Source organism: Strongylocentrotus purpuratus, unplaced genomic scaffold (assembly GCF_000002235.5).
Source record: "Strongylocentrotus purpuratus isolate Spur 01 unplaced genomic scaffold, Spur_5.0 spur5_scaffold_1, whole genome shotgun sequence".
Lineage (NCBI taxonomy): Eukaryota > Metazoa > Echinodermata > Echinoidea > Camarodonta > Strongylocentrotidae > Strongylocentrotus > Strongylocentrotus purpuratus.
Window position 1 is genome coordinate 4,366,135 of NW_022145594.1, and position 18,247 is coordinate 4,384,381.

At 38.0% G+C, this 18,247-nt stretch overlaps 1 protein-coding gene across 2 annotated transcripts in view; it reads right to left on the minus strand.

Moving 5' to 3' along the window:
* Positions 1-450: 450 nt before the first annotated feature.
* The window catches only part of LOC754353 (ATP-binding cassette sub-family G member 4), a 51,301-nt gene continuing 33,504 nt past the window's right edge, over positions 451-18,247 (minus strand). For both annotated transcript variants that reach the window (XM_030977544.1, XM_030977545.1), the window contains exons 3-14: positions 16,379-16,579; positions 14,442-14,559; positions 13,072-13,261; positions 9,801-9,946; positions 8,718-8,841; positions 7,582-7,696; positions 6,144-6,364; positions 4,865-4,972; positions 4,254-4,422; positions 3,401-3,501; positions 2,186-2,341; positions 451-962 (exon numbers count right to left, since the gene is read on the minus strand). In XM_030977544.1, the coding sequence (XP_030833404.1) occupies positions 615-962; positions 2,186-2,341; positions 3,401-3,501; positions 4,254-4,422; positions 4,865-4,972; positions 6,144-6,364; positions 7,582-7,696; positions 8,718-8,841; positions 9,801-9,946; positions 13,072-13,261; positions 14,442-14,559; positions 16,379-16,579 (1,997 nt within the window). In that variant the 3' untranslated portion in view covers positions 451-614. The remainder of the gene's footprint in view (positions 963-2,185; positions 2,342-3,400; positions 3,502-4,253; positions 4,423-4,864; positions 4,973-6,143; positions 6,365-7,581; positions 7,697-8,717; positions 8,842-9,800; positions 9,947-13,071; positions 13,262-14,441; positions 14,560-16,378; positions 16,580-18,247) is intronic.

Here is an 18,247-nt window from a genome sequence, read left to right on the forward strand (position 1 = left end):
TTCAAGGAATGGATCAAAGACAATCATTTAGTCTAAATATGTATTGTAGTACAATTCATCATTCACAGAGTTTTGATGAACTACCGGTAAATGGAAACATGAATTTTTTCGCTGTCATAGGCCTGAGTTTTGTTCAGAAAAGTCCCAATAAAAGAGGATTGGGAATTAGAAAATTGAAAGTAGAAACAAGGGTACAAGAGCTGTCTCCATTTTACATTATCAAAATAAAGTAATTCTAGGTGCAATGACAACAAAAGATGAAAATAGGAAAAATCTCAAGTACAATTATAATTCCATTGAATCTCAAGTGGGACTTGGGGAGTGTTTCACAAAGACTAAGATTGACTTTAAGTTGGACTGCTATGGCGGGCTGTTTAGGCCACTGTTTGCTCTGGCATTGGTCTCTCAAGGGACGTCACAAATCTACAGAATTGAAATCTTTCGATAATTCATTATTTAAGGAAAAAGTATTATCTATAAGATCATAATTGAGAGACCAATAGTGAGAGCAACCAGTGGCATGGATGGCCTGTCATAGTTTAGTCCAACTTCAAGTTGATCTTAGTCTTTGTGAAACACCCCCCTGGAAATATACAAATCGGAGGAAACATTGGTTAAATGAGTCGTTTGACCTTCATCCTTAATATGCAGTAACATATGACACGGAGAATGATGAAGAAGACGGCTAAGACACCAAAGTCCAGCGTGAGGTTGTCCGAACCAATGTCCAGCTCGTCTAGAATGTCTTGAGCCGTCTCAAAGATGCAGTGGTCCTGGCTCTTGCAAGGGATGGGTCCTCGATCGTGACCGTAGACGGATATCATGACACCCTCGTAGGAGTAGCGCACGAAGGAACCGTAGCTCATCCAGCGCAGGTAGCTAGGGATGTTATCCAGGGTGACGAAGAACCCCGAGAAGAGGAGGATGGGGATGCTCGAGACTGGACCTACAAATACAGCCACCTGGTTATGTTAGGGTGTGGTCATAGGCAAGGGTGAGTTGATGGGGGGGGGGGGGGGGGTCGATGGGGGCAAGAGGGGGGGGGGAGTCGATGGGGGTAGGGGAGGAGTTGACGGGAGCAAGAGTAGGGGGGGGAGTAGTCGATGGGGGCAAGAGAGGGGGGAGTCGATGAGGACAAGGGAGGGGAGGGGGAGTCGACAGGGGCAAGGGAAGATATGATGAAGGGTATGGAAAGAGTTGAAAGGGGAGAGTTGGTAGAAGATGAGTGAGTGGAAGTGGAAGATGAGGGGATTATTGGTTGAAGGTAAGGGGAGATATTGTGGAAAATAAGAAGAGAGGTGGTAGAAGTTAGAGGAGCATCGGAGGAAGATAAGGGGAGATAAGAGGTGGTGGATGATAAGATGAACAGTTATAGGGGACAAAGTTGATCAAAGGTATAAAGAGAGGGGGGGGGGGGAGGGGGTGATTGGTCAGAGAAGAAATCAAGAGAACGGGGGAAGGAGAAAAAGGAGAAAGAAAGGACGGCTTTTTTGTATGTCAGTGAGCAACCTACTGTAGGGATTTATTTTGAACTTCTTAAACTTCCCTTCATATCCATGATTCATCCCTTTCATACTAACAGGTCATCCCTCATTCACATTCACCCTTTCATACACCATACTTTCATCTATCAATGTTCACCCGATGTAGTAAAGCTTATCAACACTAGTCTGGCTAGAAGGGATTAGACCACACAGCGAGGTCACTGACAGGTGGCTATCTCATCAACTCAGCTCTCAAATAACATAAGAAATAGAGGATCATGGGGGACCAACAGGCACCGATTGGGGAAGTTTTCTATAAAGAGGGAGCAAGTAGCTCCAAGTAGGACAGTGGGGCTTTAAAGTATAATTTACGTAACTATGAATAGTCAATATATACCTCGCGTTTATGTTTGAATATTCAAGAATAATTTGTGATGTTGATTTATACTTGTATGTGACTACCGGTATATGAATATTAATTTGTTTCTTCTAATTTGCATGGAATGTATGTGGAATGCTACATAGAATGCAGTAATGCAATTACACATTAAAACCTGGTTAGTTAGCCAGCAGGTATCAATCTGAAAACATGTCTGCTGGGCTGCCCTCTGTGTTAAGACTGCTAGGAATTGTGTGAGAACCGCAACCCTACACTACGCTACCTAATGAGGCTAATGGTAAATGAAATCCCAATGTCTTACCTCCAATGGTAGCCCTGCACCTATTATCAGTCCTAATGACTGTGCAACTAATGATGTGGATATTGCCATGGCGATGAATAATGTAAATCTACCGCTATCTGTGGGCTGTCCTGTCATCCAGTAGACTATCGTACAATAAACAGCAGGCATTATAATCTGAAAATAAAACAGGAATGAAAGGGTTGCCATCAAATAATACTTTCCTCTGTATGGTAGAGGTTTTACGTCACTGTACAACAGTAAACAACAAGTAAAAACAATTTCATAACAATATATTAATATTCAGTTTTTGTATAGCGCATATCACATTATATAACGTCTCTATGCACTTCCAAAGAGCTTTGGAAATTATTACCCTAGCTATTGTAAGTTTAAAAACACAATAAAGATACATAAGGCAACTTCAAAGTATTTACCCTTTCCTATTTATTGCACAAATCAATTTAAAACCTCATTTTCCGCACCCCTCCAAATTACGGGTCAACAAGGGTCAACTTTGCCAAAGGCAAAGCTACAGTGACGACAGAACATGTGGACCCTATTGGTTTACCTATAAAACTGAGGCGATGAGCCGTGCTTAATTAATGCAAAGTCATTGTGAATATGCGTACTCCACATAAGATGATGTCATCAAGTTGAATTTTTAGGTCGACAACTTCTATTTTCAGAGCTTTAGATTTTGAGTTTTCTGAGAGCTGTTACTCCTCTGACAAACAATAAAATGGCATATAATTGATATTATTATAATTGATCTATGGCTTGTAAGCTTTCTGTTGATATATAATTCATCCATTTCCTTTTTTCAGTTCAGATATAATCTTTAAGCTTGATCTTAGTCTTTGTGAAACATCCGTCTGGGGGATGTTTGACAAAGATCCTAAGTTGAACTTATCTCTAAGTTGGACTTAACAATAATGGAAAGCCATTACATCTTTGAAAATATTTTGTAAAAGTTATTTTAAAAGGCATAAAATGTTGATTCAAATCATTCATATTTTCTTTTTTCAAGGAGATTTCATGTTCTTGATGGAGGATTTATGAAAAGTCTAAAACACTTGAATTTTTGCTTTTGAATACATTTTATTTTAGGACTACAAATGGCTCTCCATAATGTATAAGTCCAACTTAGAGTTAAGTTCGACTTAGGATCTTTGTGAAACACCCTCCTGGATCGAGCTATTGTTGCTGGGGCAGATGTGAGAGCACCATACTTACTTGGAATGGTAGATCAGCCATCATTTTAGCAATATAATATGCCTTCAAGCTATACCAGTAATTGAGATGCTCCCGTATCAAAACATTCATCTCTAGTGGAACTAAACAGCAAACCAAACAGAGAGAGACAAGAAAGAGTTTGAGAAACGCTCGCTGATACCAGTAATAATACGACTGACCAAAATGCTTATTTGAATACCGGGATGCTATGAACAGAATTGGAAAAGCAAATAAAAAAGAATCACTGGAAACTGTCATGATAATCAGCATAATGTAGAGAAAAAGGAGAATAGGATGAGATGAAAAGAGGGACATGGTGGAAGCTAGATTATAATAATTGGAATAACAGGAGCAGAATTACAGTTATGTCATCAATGAGCACTGGATCCAATACCCACACTGCCAATCTATTACCATGATAACAGATGAACACAACAGAAAACAACATGGACGAAAGCATGCACATTTGAATCCTACCCCCGCCCCCTTCTCACATTACATGTGTTAACTTGTTTTGAACTAATTCATCTTTTTTATGGGGGGGGGCGGTCAGGTAGTTAGGACTTTTTCCTAAGAATTATGCTCCCATAGAATCCACTACCACCTATGCTGAAGGTTCCTTCCACTATGTCCTGTACAAGTTATGTTTCTTCCAATTCATTTTATCCAAAAATGAATATCTCTTTGCATGAACACTTACTAATAGTTCTTTCTTGTGTTGTTACAATCAGTTATTGGTTTTATCAGGAGATTATTGATTTTTGTTCGAAATTAATGGATGAAAGACAAATGTGACACCAGACGAATTGCAAAGAATCACCTTGAATTGTGATGGAAAAGTGGGCACACTTACATGATAATACTGTAGGCATCATTGCAGAGAACATGAGAAACAGCATAGAAAGAAAGAGGAAACCGGCATTGTTGAATGCCTTGCCAGCATCATCACCAATGTCAAGATAGAGGAGGCCGATTAAGACCCCTATGACTACATGAGAGGAGAACCGTGTGTGAGTGAGGGTCTGGAGGAGGAGGAGAGAAGGAGGAGGGTGAGAGGCATGTCGGGATGCATCATCATTATTATCAAGATCATCATCATTATCATTATCACCATCACCACCAGCAGCAGCATCACACCAACATCATTGTCATCTTTCATCATCATCATCAATTTCACCATCATCATCATCATAATTTCACTACCATGACAACCGTTATTAACATTATCATCATTTTCATCATAATTTCACTACGACAACCGTCGACCGTTATCATCATCATCATCATCAGCATCATCATCATGATCATGATCATCATCATCATCTCTACTACCAAAACAACCGTCATCATCATCATCCTAATCATCATCACTCTCACCACAACCACTATCTTCATAATTATCATCATCATCATCATCATCATCACCGTCATAACCACCATAAATTTCACCATCATCATACTTACAGGATCTCTGAAGATGGTGATGAAAGTTCTCTTGAAGAGAACCCAGAACTGCATGAAAACATCTGTTCCAAAACTTGTCGTTAAAAAGTCTGGCAATTTGTGCTCCGGCTGCAGGCAAACAAAAAATATTATTCTGATAATAATGTTTTGATGGATAAAAAGTAAACATTTACATTCAGCATTTTCATCAGCGAGAAATCTGAGATATCCCCTTTAATACTTGACTAAAGTAAACAGAAAGTATATCTCTAACTAACCATCAGTAAATATGATGCTTTACACACACAAATTTAACTATATACTGAGAGGTATGGGTATAAATTTTCTTAGCTTGCATCCTAGTACTTCATTAGAAACATGTACATGTAGTAAATCAAGTGACACTCATTATTCATTCATTCATCAAACTGCTGCAAATTTGTTTAAAGAAATGTTGTGTAGTTTAATTCAATTTGTAAAAACCATTAACTATTCTAGTGATAAAGGTTTGCAAACATTTTGAAAGGTTTAGATTCATGAAAAGTTCATGCTGTCAAATAGTTTAATTGCAACCGACATAACACTATTTTTATTTCAATTCGAGAACAGTTTTTTGCAGTGAAAATAGCCCAACTGAACAATTCTTGAAAGTTTTATGTCATGAAAATTCCTGGTTTTTCAGTAGTATTGCGTTAATTTATTCAATCTAGACCAACCTGTTATATTAATGCAGGCAGGTTTCTAGTTTCTGATAAGTTTGATTGTTGGTTTGTTTCACCTGATTACTAAGAAAGCATGCATGTGCAAGAGCAAGCTTGTAGGTATGCAACCAGGGGATCACCAAATGTAAGCATACCTGTCAACATTTGAAAATAAGAATTAGTGATTTTAGCACGGTACGCCTTCGAAAATAAGAAATCTGTACCCTTAACCAGGCGTTCGCACATGCAGCGGCAGTGTAACTGGCAAATACAAGGTAAATCTGTAGAAAAAAGTGAATACAAATTCGCTGCTCGATCATGCAGATATTCGACGCACGCAAAACTTGAACTCTCAAATCACGGCTCATGATAAAACAAGCTTAATTTGGCACAATTTCTTTTTGAAAAAACAGAATATTCTGGATTATTTGTAAGGGTTGGCAGGTATGTGTAAGTCTTCTCCAGGGGACTTTGTAATGAGAATTAATGCCTTACCAAAAGGGGCTGAGGCATCAACCTGGTTTGAAACCCTGGACCTTCCAGTTATACAAGACAACTGCTCTACCACTGAGCCATCTTGCTTGTTTTTCATCACTTACTGTTGTTATCTTGGTACTGATCCCGTCTGGCTCCTGAATCACCACCGTTGCCATGCCGTTATTGGTCTGCGAGTTGCCGTTAGCAACGGCCACGCCCCCACATGCCCCCTGTATGGACGACTGGCTGGTATGGCTGCTGAATCGCTCGCATTCTCCGTCCTCCACGGCTTTGGTCAATTGCTCCATGGCTGTGCCATATTCACCCGATGCAAGTTCTATGACTGTGAAAGGAAAAGGAGAGTGATGATAATAGAAATAGATAGAAATGGTTTTAAACAGACCATCGCGGCCAATGGCAAATTTGCGATTTGTTTCACAAAGATACAATACAACTAATTAATATTGAAGTAACCCAAAATATGACATAAATCGAAAATCAAACAGACATTTCATAAAAATTCATTGATCAAATTCAAATTTTTGTTAAAAAATAAAGAGAAAGGGAGAGGTGAAGGAGAGGGAGAGTTGGAGTGATGAGAAAGAGAGAAAGAAGGAGAGAGATGAAGGGGGAAAGAGGCAAAGGGGGTCCTTATCGTTACAGATGAGGGGAGATGGCAAGAAACATTCAGAAAATGCAGAAAATCAAAAATCGAGATAAAAATTGAGATAGAAACATATTTTCATGGTGGTGATAGTAGATGAAGGATCATACTATTCTTAATGTTTTGTTTTCGTCAAAATCGTCTCGTAGCGAGAAGGCGGAATTGTGTGAATTTTTACAATTTTATAAAATCATTAAAACAAAATGCATTCAAAATTTGTTAAAGTTCATAGTAAAAAATAAAGATAAATCAAAATATGTGTATGCAATCATATTTCCTCTCAGATATTCATAGATTATTATTAATTTGTGAGCTGAATCGATTGTAAGCATACTCTAAAATTACCAAATCATTACAAATCAATTACCAAAAGTTGTATGCTAAGGTACGTAAGATTAACAAGATAAAATCATTAAGGCAAAATAAGTGGATGAAAAGAGTTATGACTATTAAATCATTCAGCAGACCAGTTTCAAGTTTTAGTATTTACTTTCGGTTTCATTTTTTAAATGGAGCATGAAACATTAATACATTGCACATGCATATTCCAAGTTACATTCAGCTATCATGGAAACATATATCAGGACATCACATACACATGTAGTTAACAACTTAATTATTCATACCACTTGTAAATGTTGATATTTCTGTGTTTACCTACGTCAAGAATGAAAGGTTGACTAGGGCCTTTGTTGAATACTTTTAGATGTAAGCTTTAATATGTCATATTCTCACGAAACATAAATCGGGACAAATCAATTTTCACATTCATAAAAAGTAACAAATCTTGTTATATATGAATAATTTAGTTGTTAATTGTACATGTATTTATCCCCTCCCCTCCCTTTCCCCCTCCCCTTTCCCCTCCCCCCCCCCCCTCCCTCATGCCATCTTACCAAAATCGGCTGGGTTGTGATAGGGTGGGCATACAAAGCCCATGGAATGAAGGTATGGAACCAGGTTAGCTACTGTGCCTCTGTACAAACACTGGCCGTCTCCTAGGATGTATAACTAGAAAAGAAACAACAAAAACAACAAGTGTCAAAGGTCACATTAAATAATGATAATGATAGTGAGTTCTTGTACAGCGCTCATGAATGGCCTGGCCATTGCCACTTGTGGCACTCCGTTATTATTACCCTGGCCTTTGCACAAATGCCGCAACAGCGCTACAGCATTTTAAGGAATTACTATTTACAATTCCTGCCAGGCAACAATGAACTAATTCATAACTTTAAACCATGTAAAATGTATTATATTATTGAACGTTGAAATTGTATATCTGATTTCTTGTCAAACTGTTCTGTTGGAAATGAAAAATAAACAAAATAAAACCTCACCTGGGTCGAGAGTGGCAAATTTAAATCAATGTCTTGCCAAAGGACTTTAATGTTGTGGCAGGGATTTGAACCCTACACATTCGGGAGACTTATCCGATGGACCACAAATCCTCTACATTTCAGATTCAGTTTATCGTTTCATATTTCACATTTATTTCATTAAGTAAAAGGTACACAATATATATGGATTCTATTGAAAGAGACAAAAACAGAAAGTGAGAACAAAAAAGAAAGGAGTGAGATATGGAGGGGCTTATGGTGAAAAGTATGCTTGTGAGTTACAGGCCACTCCCCCCCTCCTCCCCCCCCCCCCCCCCCCCCCAAATTTAGACTCATTTCAGGGCTTCTATCCACTCTAATATCCATAGCGCTTAGAGATTTAAGTGGTTTACTATTATTATTATTATAAGGATGTATAATGTGATCCTGCTCGGCTTCTAAACTAACTTTTTTTTCCCTATGTCCTTAGAATACACATCACAAAGTCTGAAGACTAATGAAGTTCAAAAGCAGAGTTGTTACTTTTTATTTTATACTTCCAATGAAACTGATAATAATCATTTGTGTGACCTCTTCTTCGTTTATCATTGATAACCATCACGGCATTTTCATGTAAAATCCTCTTGTACACCGCAATAATAGAACAATTTATAGCATTTAAACAGTTTGAAGATATTTAATCTGATCGTTACCTTATCAAACATCTCAAAGAGTTTTGCACTTGGCTGATGGATAGTACAGATGACAGTTCTCCCCCCGTGGGCCAGGCTCTTCAGGAGCTTCACACAGGTCAAACTGGACATACTATCTAGACCACTGAAAGAAGAAAAAAAAACATTGGTTATCATTAAACCAGAGTAGCCACATCAGTTGTAATACTGCTCTTCTGTGGGCCCTGCAATTATTATAATTAAAAATGTTGTATTGCCCTTTAAGTGCCAGAACCTGGGTCGGTTAGTTGGATATATCTTTTCTTTCTTTTTTTCCCCTCAAATCAGCAACCGTCGTCCAAAAAACTCAAATTCGGGAACATCGCCCAAATCTGGTTTGTTTCTAGCTGGTGCAAAGCATGGTATATATATCATTGTTGGCTATATAGAGGGCACAAGTAGCTACAAGTAGTGCAGTCCCGCTTTAAATTATCTTTGAAACACATTCAGCATGTTTAACACCTGGATGAAGAGAGGCAATTTGCACACAAAAAAGGTTCCGTTTTATTAAAGTCAATTTAGTAATTTATTTTCACTTCCTTTATAAAAACATATAAAGTATTGATAATATAAAGTCACGATGAATTGTGAATTGAATTATTCTTTAAATAATTATTTAACAAATCACAATTACTACATAACAGGGGGTGTTTCACAAAGATCCTAAGTAGAACCAAATTCTAAGTTGGACTTCAAATATATGGAGAGCCATTTGTAGCCTTAAAATGAAATATATTCATAAGCAGAAATTCCAGTATTTACATAAAGAACATGAAATCTCCTTCATAATAGAAAATATGAATGATTTGAATCAACATGTTATGCCTTTTGAAATAACTTTTTTTTTACAAAATATTTTCAAAGATGCTAACCGCTTTCCATAATTGTTAAGGCCAACTTAGAGTAAGTTCAACTTCGGATCTTTGAGAAACACCCCCAGGGGATATAAAAATTGCTGGAATGCTCCAGATGTTGTCAGCTTGTAAGCAGGGCTACCCCATAACATATACAAAAAAGGGACAAGAATGGTTGAAGAGATACAGATCCATTGAAGAAAAAGATTACCTGGTAGGTTCATCAAAGAACATGACGGGAGGGTTGTTGATCAGTTCCTGGGCTATCGCTAGTCTCTTGGTCTGGCCCCCAGAGATCTGAGAGGTCCTGGTCTTGGCACACTCTATAAGACCAAGCAGGCTCATGATCTCATCGATCTAGAACAAGGTTAGATAAAGAAGACCAAGAAAAGATAAAAAGATAGATAGTAGAATGGATAAAGAGATAGATAGATACCGGTAGATAGTCATAGATAGATAGAAAGATAGGTACATAAATATATAGATAGATACATGCATAGATATATAGATAAATAGATAGAAAGAAAGATAGATAGACTGATAGATAGATAGATTTATATTCCACATACTAAGAATCCTGCTCTACCATTGGTCAAAAGTAAATCATGTGATGAAAGATAGTTCGCCCATCATTGCTGGGAGAAGCCAAAAGTTTGTTACACTGTGTAGATAGGCTACTATCTACACAGTGCAACACACTTTAATTGTATACCCTGCGTATCGCTTTCCTCTTTAAGCGCTTTTAGTGTTAGTGTTAGCGAACTTTGGCCACGCACGAACTATATGGTCACACCACCATACTGCATGCACTGTGTACGTATCATACACCGTTTGCTATCTGTTAATTGATGACTTGTTGCTCTAAAAATGACGGAAGAAGTGAAATGTTTCCGATGTGGAATATAAAGCAAATAATCACCTTTTGGTTTCAGGCGATGGCAAACTATCATTCCCTCAGGGATCTGAATTTATACGCTATCTTTCCTCAGCTTCACTTCGGAAAGATAGCTACATCCAGATCGCCTCAGAAGTGATAGTTTGTCCCATCACCTTCACCAACGGTAGTTATTTGCTTAATATAGTTAGATAGATAGATAGATACACAGATATATAGATATATATATAGATAGATAGATAGATGGCCAGGTTTTTGTTAAAAGTCACATGTAGAAGTGATGATACAAGACAGATCAATAGGAATATAGATAGATAAACAGATGAATATATTAATCGAAAGAAAGGAAGATAGAAAGACACATAGATACACTGTAGATAGATACATTGTAGGTAAATAGATAGATAGTCAAATAGACACACAGATAGATAAATAGATAGATAGATAGATAGATAGATAGATAGATGGGTAAGTAGATTTTTCTATAAGTTTAACATAGATAGGATGGTACAAGATAGATGAGCAGAAACATTCATGGTCATTAACAGATAAGGATAATGTATTATAGAAAGGACAGAACAGATATATAGAAAGAGAGGAAAGAAGATAAAGAAAGAAACAGATATCTCCATCTATGACAAGGATCGATGCAGAAGTATTGAGACCATGAGACTGTTACAATATATATTTATTATAACAAGTGGGCAGAAAGATAAATTATGGAGTACATAATACAATGTATATGTAGATAGACAGATAGATAGAAATAAGTTCTGTCTCTGTAGATAGATTAAAAGACAGACAGAAACTAGATGCATGTAGAAAGATAGATATATGCAGCCTGATGGATGTAAACATTTTGTGTCAAAAGAATGTACACTGTCTACGAATAAATAGATATTATGCATTTATGTGCACCTTGAGAGCTGTGATTTTCAATTTATAGCCTGTCTGCACTAGTTTGGCCAGGAGGGATTAGACCTCCCTGTATGCTCACTGACAGGTGGTTATCTCATCAAATCAGCTCTCAATTAACATAAGAAAAGGGGCATCATGGGGACCAACCGCTCAGGCATTGTTTGCTATATAGAGGGCGCATGTAGCTACAAGAAGTGCAGACAGGCTTCAATAGAAAATCAATAATTTAGATTGAAAGAATCATGGGACTGTTTCATTCCTATATTTTCAAGTCAAATTCTACTCTAATAGATGGTAAACCGTGAGGAAACGATACACACAGATTAATGCATGCACCGTGGGCATACATGTCTATAGATCATCCTAGATAAATAATGAGAGTGGGAATTATTTTTGTTCTTATGCTGCATTTGTATGCATCATAGTCTAGCAACGGCATGCATTCATTCTATGGTTTCCATGGTGATGGGATAAACAGAAGCAAGTGAGTTTCCAAACGACCAGGAATATGGTTGCTTTCAAAACGATCTGTTCCAAAGAAAAACATGCACACATCCAGATAGTACGGTCTATTGATTCATCTTTCTGTATACAGGAATAAATCAGCAGTATCTTATTATCAATCTATTCCATATCAGATCCATCCTCACAAGAGGCCTGTCCTCAACAGCTCGAGATTGCCAAATACCCCGCAAATAGAACTATCCTCATCGCAAATTATCCAGTTAATTTGCGTCCTCATTAGCCTGAAGTTGCAATTAGCGGGACTTGGTTGAGATAATCATCCCAAGATATCTTGAGCTAGTTTGCAAACTGTCCTGCTATTTGTCCGGTGCGTTTGCACCAGCCCGAAGACTCGCAATTTGCACAAACACTAAGCAAAATATCTCAAGCTAATTTGTTAAGCAATTTGTCAAGCTCAAGTTTCGAGGTCAAGTCTCGAGCTGATTTATTTCCCAAATCGGAAAATGGCGGGCTATTTGGCAATCTTGAGCTGATGATGACAGGCCTAATGCAACAATCTTTTTAGTCCATTATGGGGAGTTACAGACCGGCCTCAACATGCACAGCTTCAGATTGTATGATCTACATATCCACCTACATGTCTATCTGTATATCAATCTATCTCTATACCCATTTATTCATCTATCTGTATCTCTAAATTGTATCTATCCCTCATTCATTCTATCCTTACGCTGGTTCCTTCTCACTCCATTTCATCCCGCGAGGGAGCTTTAGCCTGGCCGCTACATGCATTTGTGGCTTCCTGAAGGTGAGATGTATCTACCTATGTATCTATCTTTGAATCTTTCTTTCTGGCCATCTATCTATCTATCCCTCATTCAATCTATTCTTACGAGCTTTCTTCTCACACCATTTTATCCTGCGAGGGAGTTTCAGCCGCTACATGCATAGCATCTATAACGATAAGATGTATCTATCTACATGTATCTATCTTTGAATCTTTCTTTCTGGCCATCTATCTATCTATCCCTCATTTAATCTATTCTTACGCAGCTTTCTTCTCACACCATTTCATCCTGCAAGGGAGTTTCAGCCGCTACATGCATAGCATCTATAACAGTAAGATGTATCTATCTATCTATCTATCTTTGAATCTTTCTTTCTGGCCATCTATCTATCTATCCCTCATTCAATCTATCCTTACCGCTGCTTTCTTCTCACTCCATTTCATCCTACGAGGGAGTTTTAGCCCGGCCGCTACATGCATTTGTTCTCTGACTGTGAGATGTGGTAATAAATGGCTGTCTTGCATGATGTAACATGACATTCTCCTGAAGAGCTGCGGATCACGGATCTCTCCATTCACCAGCACCGTACCTTTAGTCATTGTAGTTCTATCAAAGAAAACAAGAAGCAAAACAATATTTATGGTTAGTTCTGAACAATTGAGGATTATTCATAATGATATCCTTTCAATGTTAAACATTCACATTTGATTGTTATATTGATGTACTTTTTGTTTGGATAATAAAACTTAAAACTCAAACTTAAACTTGTATAGTCCTTGATACATCGACGACGCCTCTAAGCACTTTACAGAAAATCTATTCTTTGGAACAATATTCAGGTTAGTTCTGAACAATTAAGGATTATTCATAATGATATTCTTGGTTTATACAGCACTTGATATATCTACGTTGTCTCTAAGCACTTGACAGAGATACTCTTATCCCAGTTTCATGCCTGCATGCACACTCTCCACTCACTGGGGAGCATTCCAGCCAGACGTCATTTTACAGAACCTCACAATGTTGAACAAACTTATAAAGAATTTTGCATCCGTCTGGGTACCCATTTAAAACCTGGCCGGAGATGAGAGTGGCAACACAAAGGGAGAACAACTAATGAGGCTACTCTAGCTAAAGAAGACACATTATCATTATTGTTATTATCATTATCATTATTATTATAAACAGGATTAATGTCTTGCCGTGTCCCTTACCGAACCTAAGACCTTCGTTTCTCTAGTCATGAGTTATTTTCAGCTAAACTATTTGTGCGTAACTGTTCTATCAAACAGATCTATTACATTTTAGAATAACAGACATTTTCCAAAAATGTGAGACAGAGTTATCTTGGACTTAGTATTCAACAAGTTAAAGGTAAAGACCAGTTCTGGTCATACGGGTGCATTGTGAAAGAAACATTGTGGAATTGATCAGAAAAGGTTGATCATCTAGCATATAAGTATTGGTGTGTACTGCAAGGTTCTGGAATCATCGAAATGATAACAAATTCGGCCCAGTCTTGGCAAAGTTACAAGCACTGTACACAGGAAGAAGTATAGGACTACGCGACACATGCGCGATATCTATCCAGTCCGGAAAGATATAATAATTTACCAAATATATCAATTAGTAAGCGGTTTCCCAGCTAAATTTGTATCATCACGTATTAGTCAAAACATATTCTTTCACATGATTGGTAATAAGAGCTTTCATTCCATTTTTTGAGAGGGGGGGGGGGGCGTTTCCAAAACTGGTCTATACCTTTAAATAGTGATGGAGCACTTACTTGTACCCAGCTAAGACATTCATGAAGGATGATTTGCCTGCTCCGGACGGTCCCATGATAGCGATCAATTCACCAGGAAGAAAACATCCTGATAGACCATTCAATATGGTCTTGCATTCTAATCGACGGTGGAATGGAGACGGAAAGGGAGAGAGAGGAGAGAAAAAATGGAATTAAAAATTGAGATTAATATTATATTAATGAAAGAGAGATGAGTTGATGATGAGTTACAGAGGGAGAGAGGTGGAAAGAGGAGAGAGGGGAGAGAGGGGGGAGAGAGGGGGAGAGAGGGGGAGAGAGGGGGAGAGAGGGGGAGAGAGGGGAGAGAGGGGGATAGGGGAGACAGATGGAGAATGTTGAGAGATAAGAATGGAGGACGACAGGGGAGAGAAAGAGAGAGAAAGAGAGAGAGAAAGAGAGAGAGAGAGAGAGAGAGAGAGAGAGGGAGAGAGGGACACAACAGGGACACAGCCAGACAAACAAAGACACAGCGAGAGAGATATATATAGGGGAAGAGATTAAGGGTTAGAGAAAGACAGGGATAGAGAGAGAGAGAGAGAGAGAGAGAAGGAGAGAGAGAGAAAGAGTGGGGGATAGTCACACCATATTGGCTGAAAAATCAGCACTTGCAATATCTTCCATAATTCAATAGCCGACTGCTTGACATGAATTTTACATTTACTCAAAAAAAAAATTGAGTGCAGCTGGCTGACTCAATACATCATATTCCACTACCCTCCAGGCAGCTGTCATTTCTTATAGGTAAAAAAAAACCCACAGGGCACTGCCTTTAAAATGTGAGTGCTTTTCATTGCTTTGTGATCAATTCTTTCTTTCTTTTTCTCCCCCCCCCCCTTTTTTTGGGGGGGGGGGGGGTTGGGGGGGCAGAAGAAGGGGTAGACAAAATTTTGTCCATTCCATTATGTTTATAGGTGATTCTGACAGGTTTCTTTCAGTTTGTTTTTTCAGAGCAAGAAAGGAATTCACTCTGTGTTAAAACATATGAGTTAAATCCATTCTGGCTCCGGCCAAACAGATGAGATCATTTTGATACGTTTTGTTTACATCCAAGTAAATTCTGACAGGTTTTTCACAGGTAATTTTGACAGTTTTGGTTGCCATTTTACTGAGACTAAACTTTGAAGAGCCACAAGAACATCAGAACAAGGATGGCCATAACTTCCTCTTCTTATATAAAATGGAAAAAATTCTGTGCAGACATTAACAAAATGCTTCATTCAAGAAAAAGCATTACTTGACTTTACATCAAAGGCAAACTGTCAACAAAGAAAGGCTACATGAGAAACAGATATAAAAGAGTTGTTTTACAAAGCACATTTAGAAAGTGTCAAGCTATACTACAAAGTTTACTGACCCTCCCTTAAAGATTTATTAGGCCAATAATAACTCTGAAGTGATCCTATAAAGTTGCTTATCACAACACATGTGCTATCATTCATGGATTATAAAAGAATAAGTTTGAGCTGATAGAATTTGTACTATTAATATCCTCATTTACTATCACATGGTATGATTAACTACCTTTTGATTATGTCATTAATCTTAATGACTTCCTTGATTCTGTCCTGAGTTTCCTATTGTTATTCCTGCTTTTTACAAAAATTATTTCACACACTCACTCTCTCGCTCTCTCTCTCTCTCTCTCTCTCTCTCTCTCTCTCTATATATATATATATATCTGTCTCTCTCATGTCTCTCTCTTATGTCTCTCTCTCTTTCTCTCTCTCTCTCTCTCTCTCTCTCTCTCTCTCTCTATCTGTGACTCTGTGTTTCTTTCTCTTTAACATGATGCTTATCTGAAATACTAAAATATTTTATGAACATGTCGTTACCAAGTCTGTAACACATAGGACAAAATAACTTCTGCGTTTCTGATATCTCTTTACAAACCTATATTTTTTTCTAAACCATCTCACCTCTCTGTCTCCTGCAGCAGCTACCCCCCACCTGGACGCTATATGTGATGTCCTCGAACGCCAGCTTGACCGGTGGTCTGCTGGGTAGGTTGGTCAAGCGCTGGGTGTCCGGTGTCCTTGCCTCACACTTCTTAAGCAGTGTAGACGTAGGGCTGGGACAGACCGACAGTGGCAGGTCTGGTGACTTCCTCTCTTGTAATTCTGTATCAGAAGACATTGGAGAGAGAGAGAGAGAGAGAGAAAAAAAAAAAACGGGTTGGCAATTGATGTGTAATTATTACAGATAAATTACTTACTAAGGCTAGGTAGCCTGGCCTAGTATTTTCTGAGTATGAACAATGGTCCAGCAAATGATGGCTCTAGGGACTTTCTCCCTGGCAGCTCTCTACTTGGAGTAAATGGATAAATTTGTTATTTTGTATGTTGGAACACATCTCCTCAGGAACTTTTACTTTACAAGTTATTAGGAACTATGAACTCACCAATCAGTTTGATTATGATAGTGTACTGAGGGAACTTTTCAACCCACAAGCTTCTGTTTTTTTTTTGGGGGGGGGGGGGGGGGGATTCCCCTTGTTTTCATTATCTGGTATGTTACTGTACATGAATTGTATTTGTAATTGAATTGATGTTAAAAAAAATAATGATTTGGAAAAATAAAACAATTGAATTGAATTGAATCGAATTGAATCACATTAGGATCAGACTTATGAACATGGCATCGTTTCCCAAAACGGGATAAAGTACAAGTGCGCCGAGATCCCATTGAAACTATACATTTTAATACATGCGTTTTCAATAGGATGTCAGAGAATTTTTTATAATTATAATAGTGGAGTCTTTGAATGCGCTTCTATCTGGTCCATTACCACTCACTGCACTCCATTATCATTAACCTGTATTTTGCATCATTACTGCTATTACAGGGCTCTAGCACTTTAAGGAACTAATTCCTGTTGGGAACCTATTTACCTCACCTGGGTTGAGTGTGGCGAATGTAAATAAATGTCTTGCCAAAGGACATCAGTGCTGCGACAGGGATTTGAACCCTTTACATTGTGGTTCACAGTCTAGAGACTTTAATAACCACTGGATCACCTCTATACCTCTACACTTCTACTTCTAACGGTTTCCTGAAATGATGCCAAGGCAACTATATGCAACATTCATTATCGTTTGTCGCCTCTCTGATGTAAGCCAATGTAATGTATTAATTAAGTTTTAATAATGTATAGGCTACAGTAACCTTCCAAGGGCAAATTAGCAAATTAGAAAATTGCCTCAACCTCCCCCCCCCCCCCCCCCCACTAATTAAACATTGTTCATGTACATAAATGTCTTCTTGATTGTAAGTGGAAACATTGTCAGACTTTGCATAGAGGAGTCTGAGCTACTAGGTCTGCAGTCCAAAACTTACTTACATTTCATGTGAAAATTAAAAGAAATACTGTTAAAACCAAGAATTAAGACATAGTTGTCATGGCCTACGCGTCATGCAATTAAATTGTGGCATAAACTGTATAGAGGTTGCTGCCTTGCTGGGAATGTTTTTTTAATATGATCACAGAGACTTTAAAGAAATTAATTGAAAGAAAGTCCCTTTTTAACAGTAACACCCCTTGGTACAATATATATCCCATAGAAACCACATTCAGATTACATCATATAATATATGTTCACACATTTCAATGGGCGGATAGACCTTTCAAGATTGCCCTATGCTGATTATAGACCAGTTAACGTTTAGCACACATGTCCAAAATGACCCCAAATTTTCACAGATCATCAAAACCTGAAGAGGTCTCACTTTGTACATTTCAAAATAATCACTCCTACAGCGATGGAGGTGCTACATAAATAGCCTTTGTT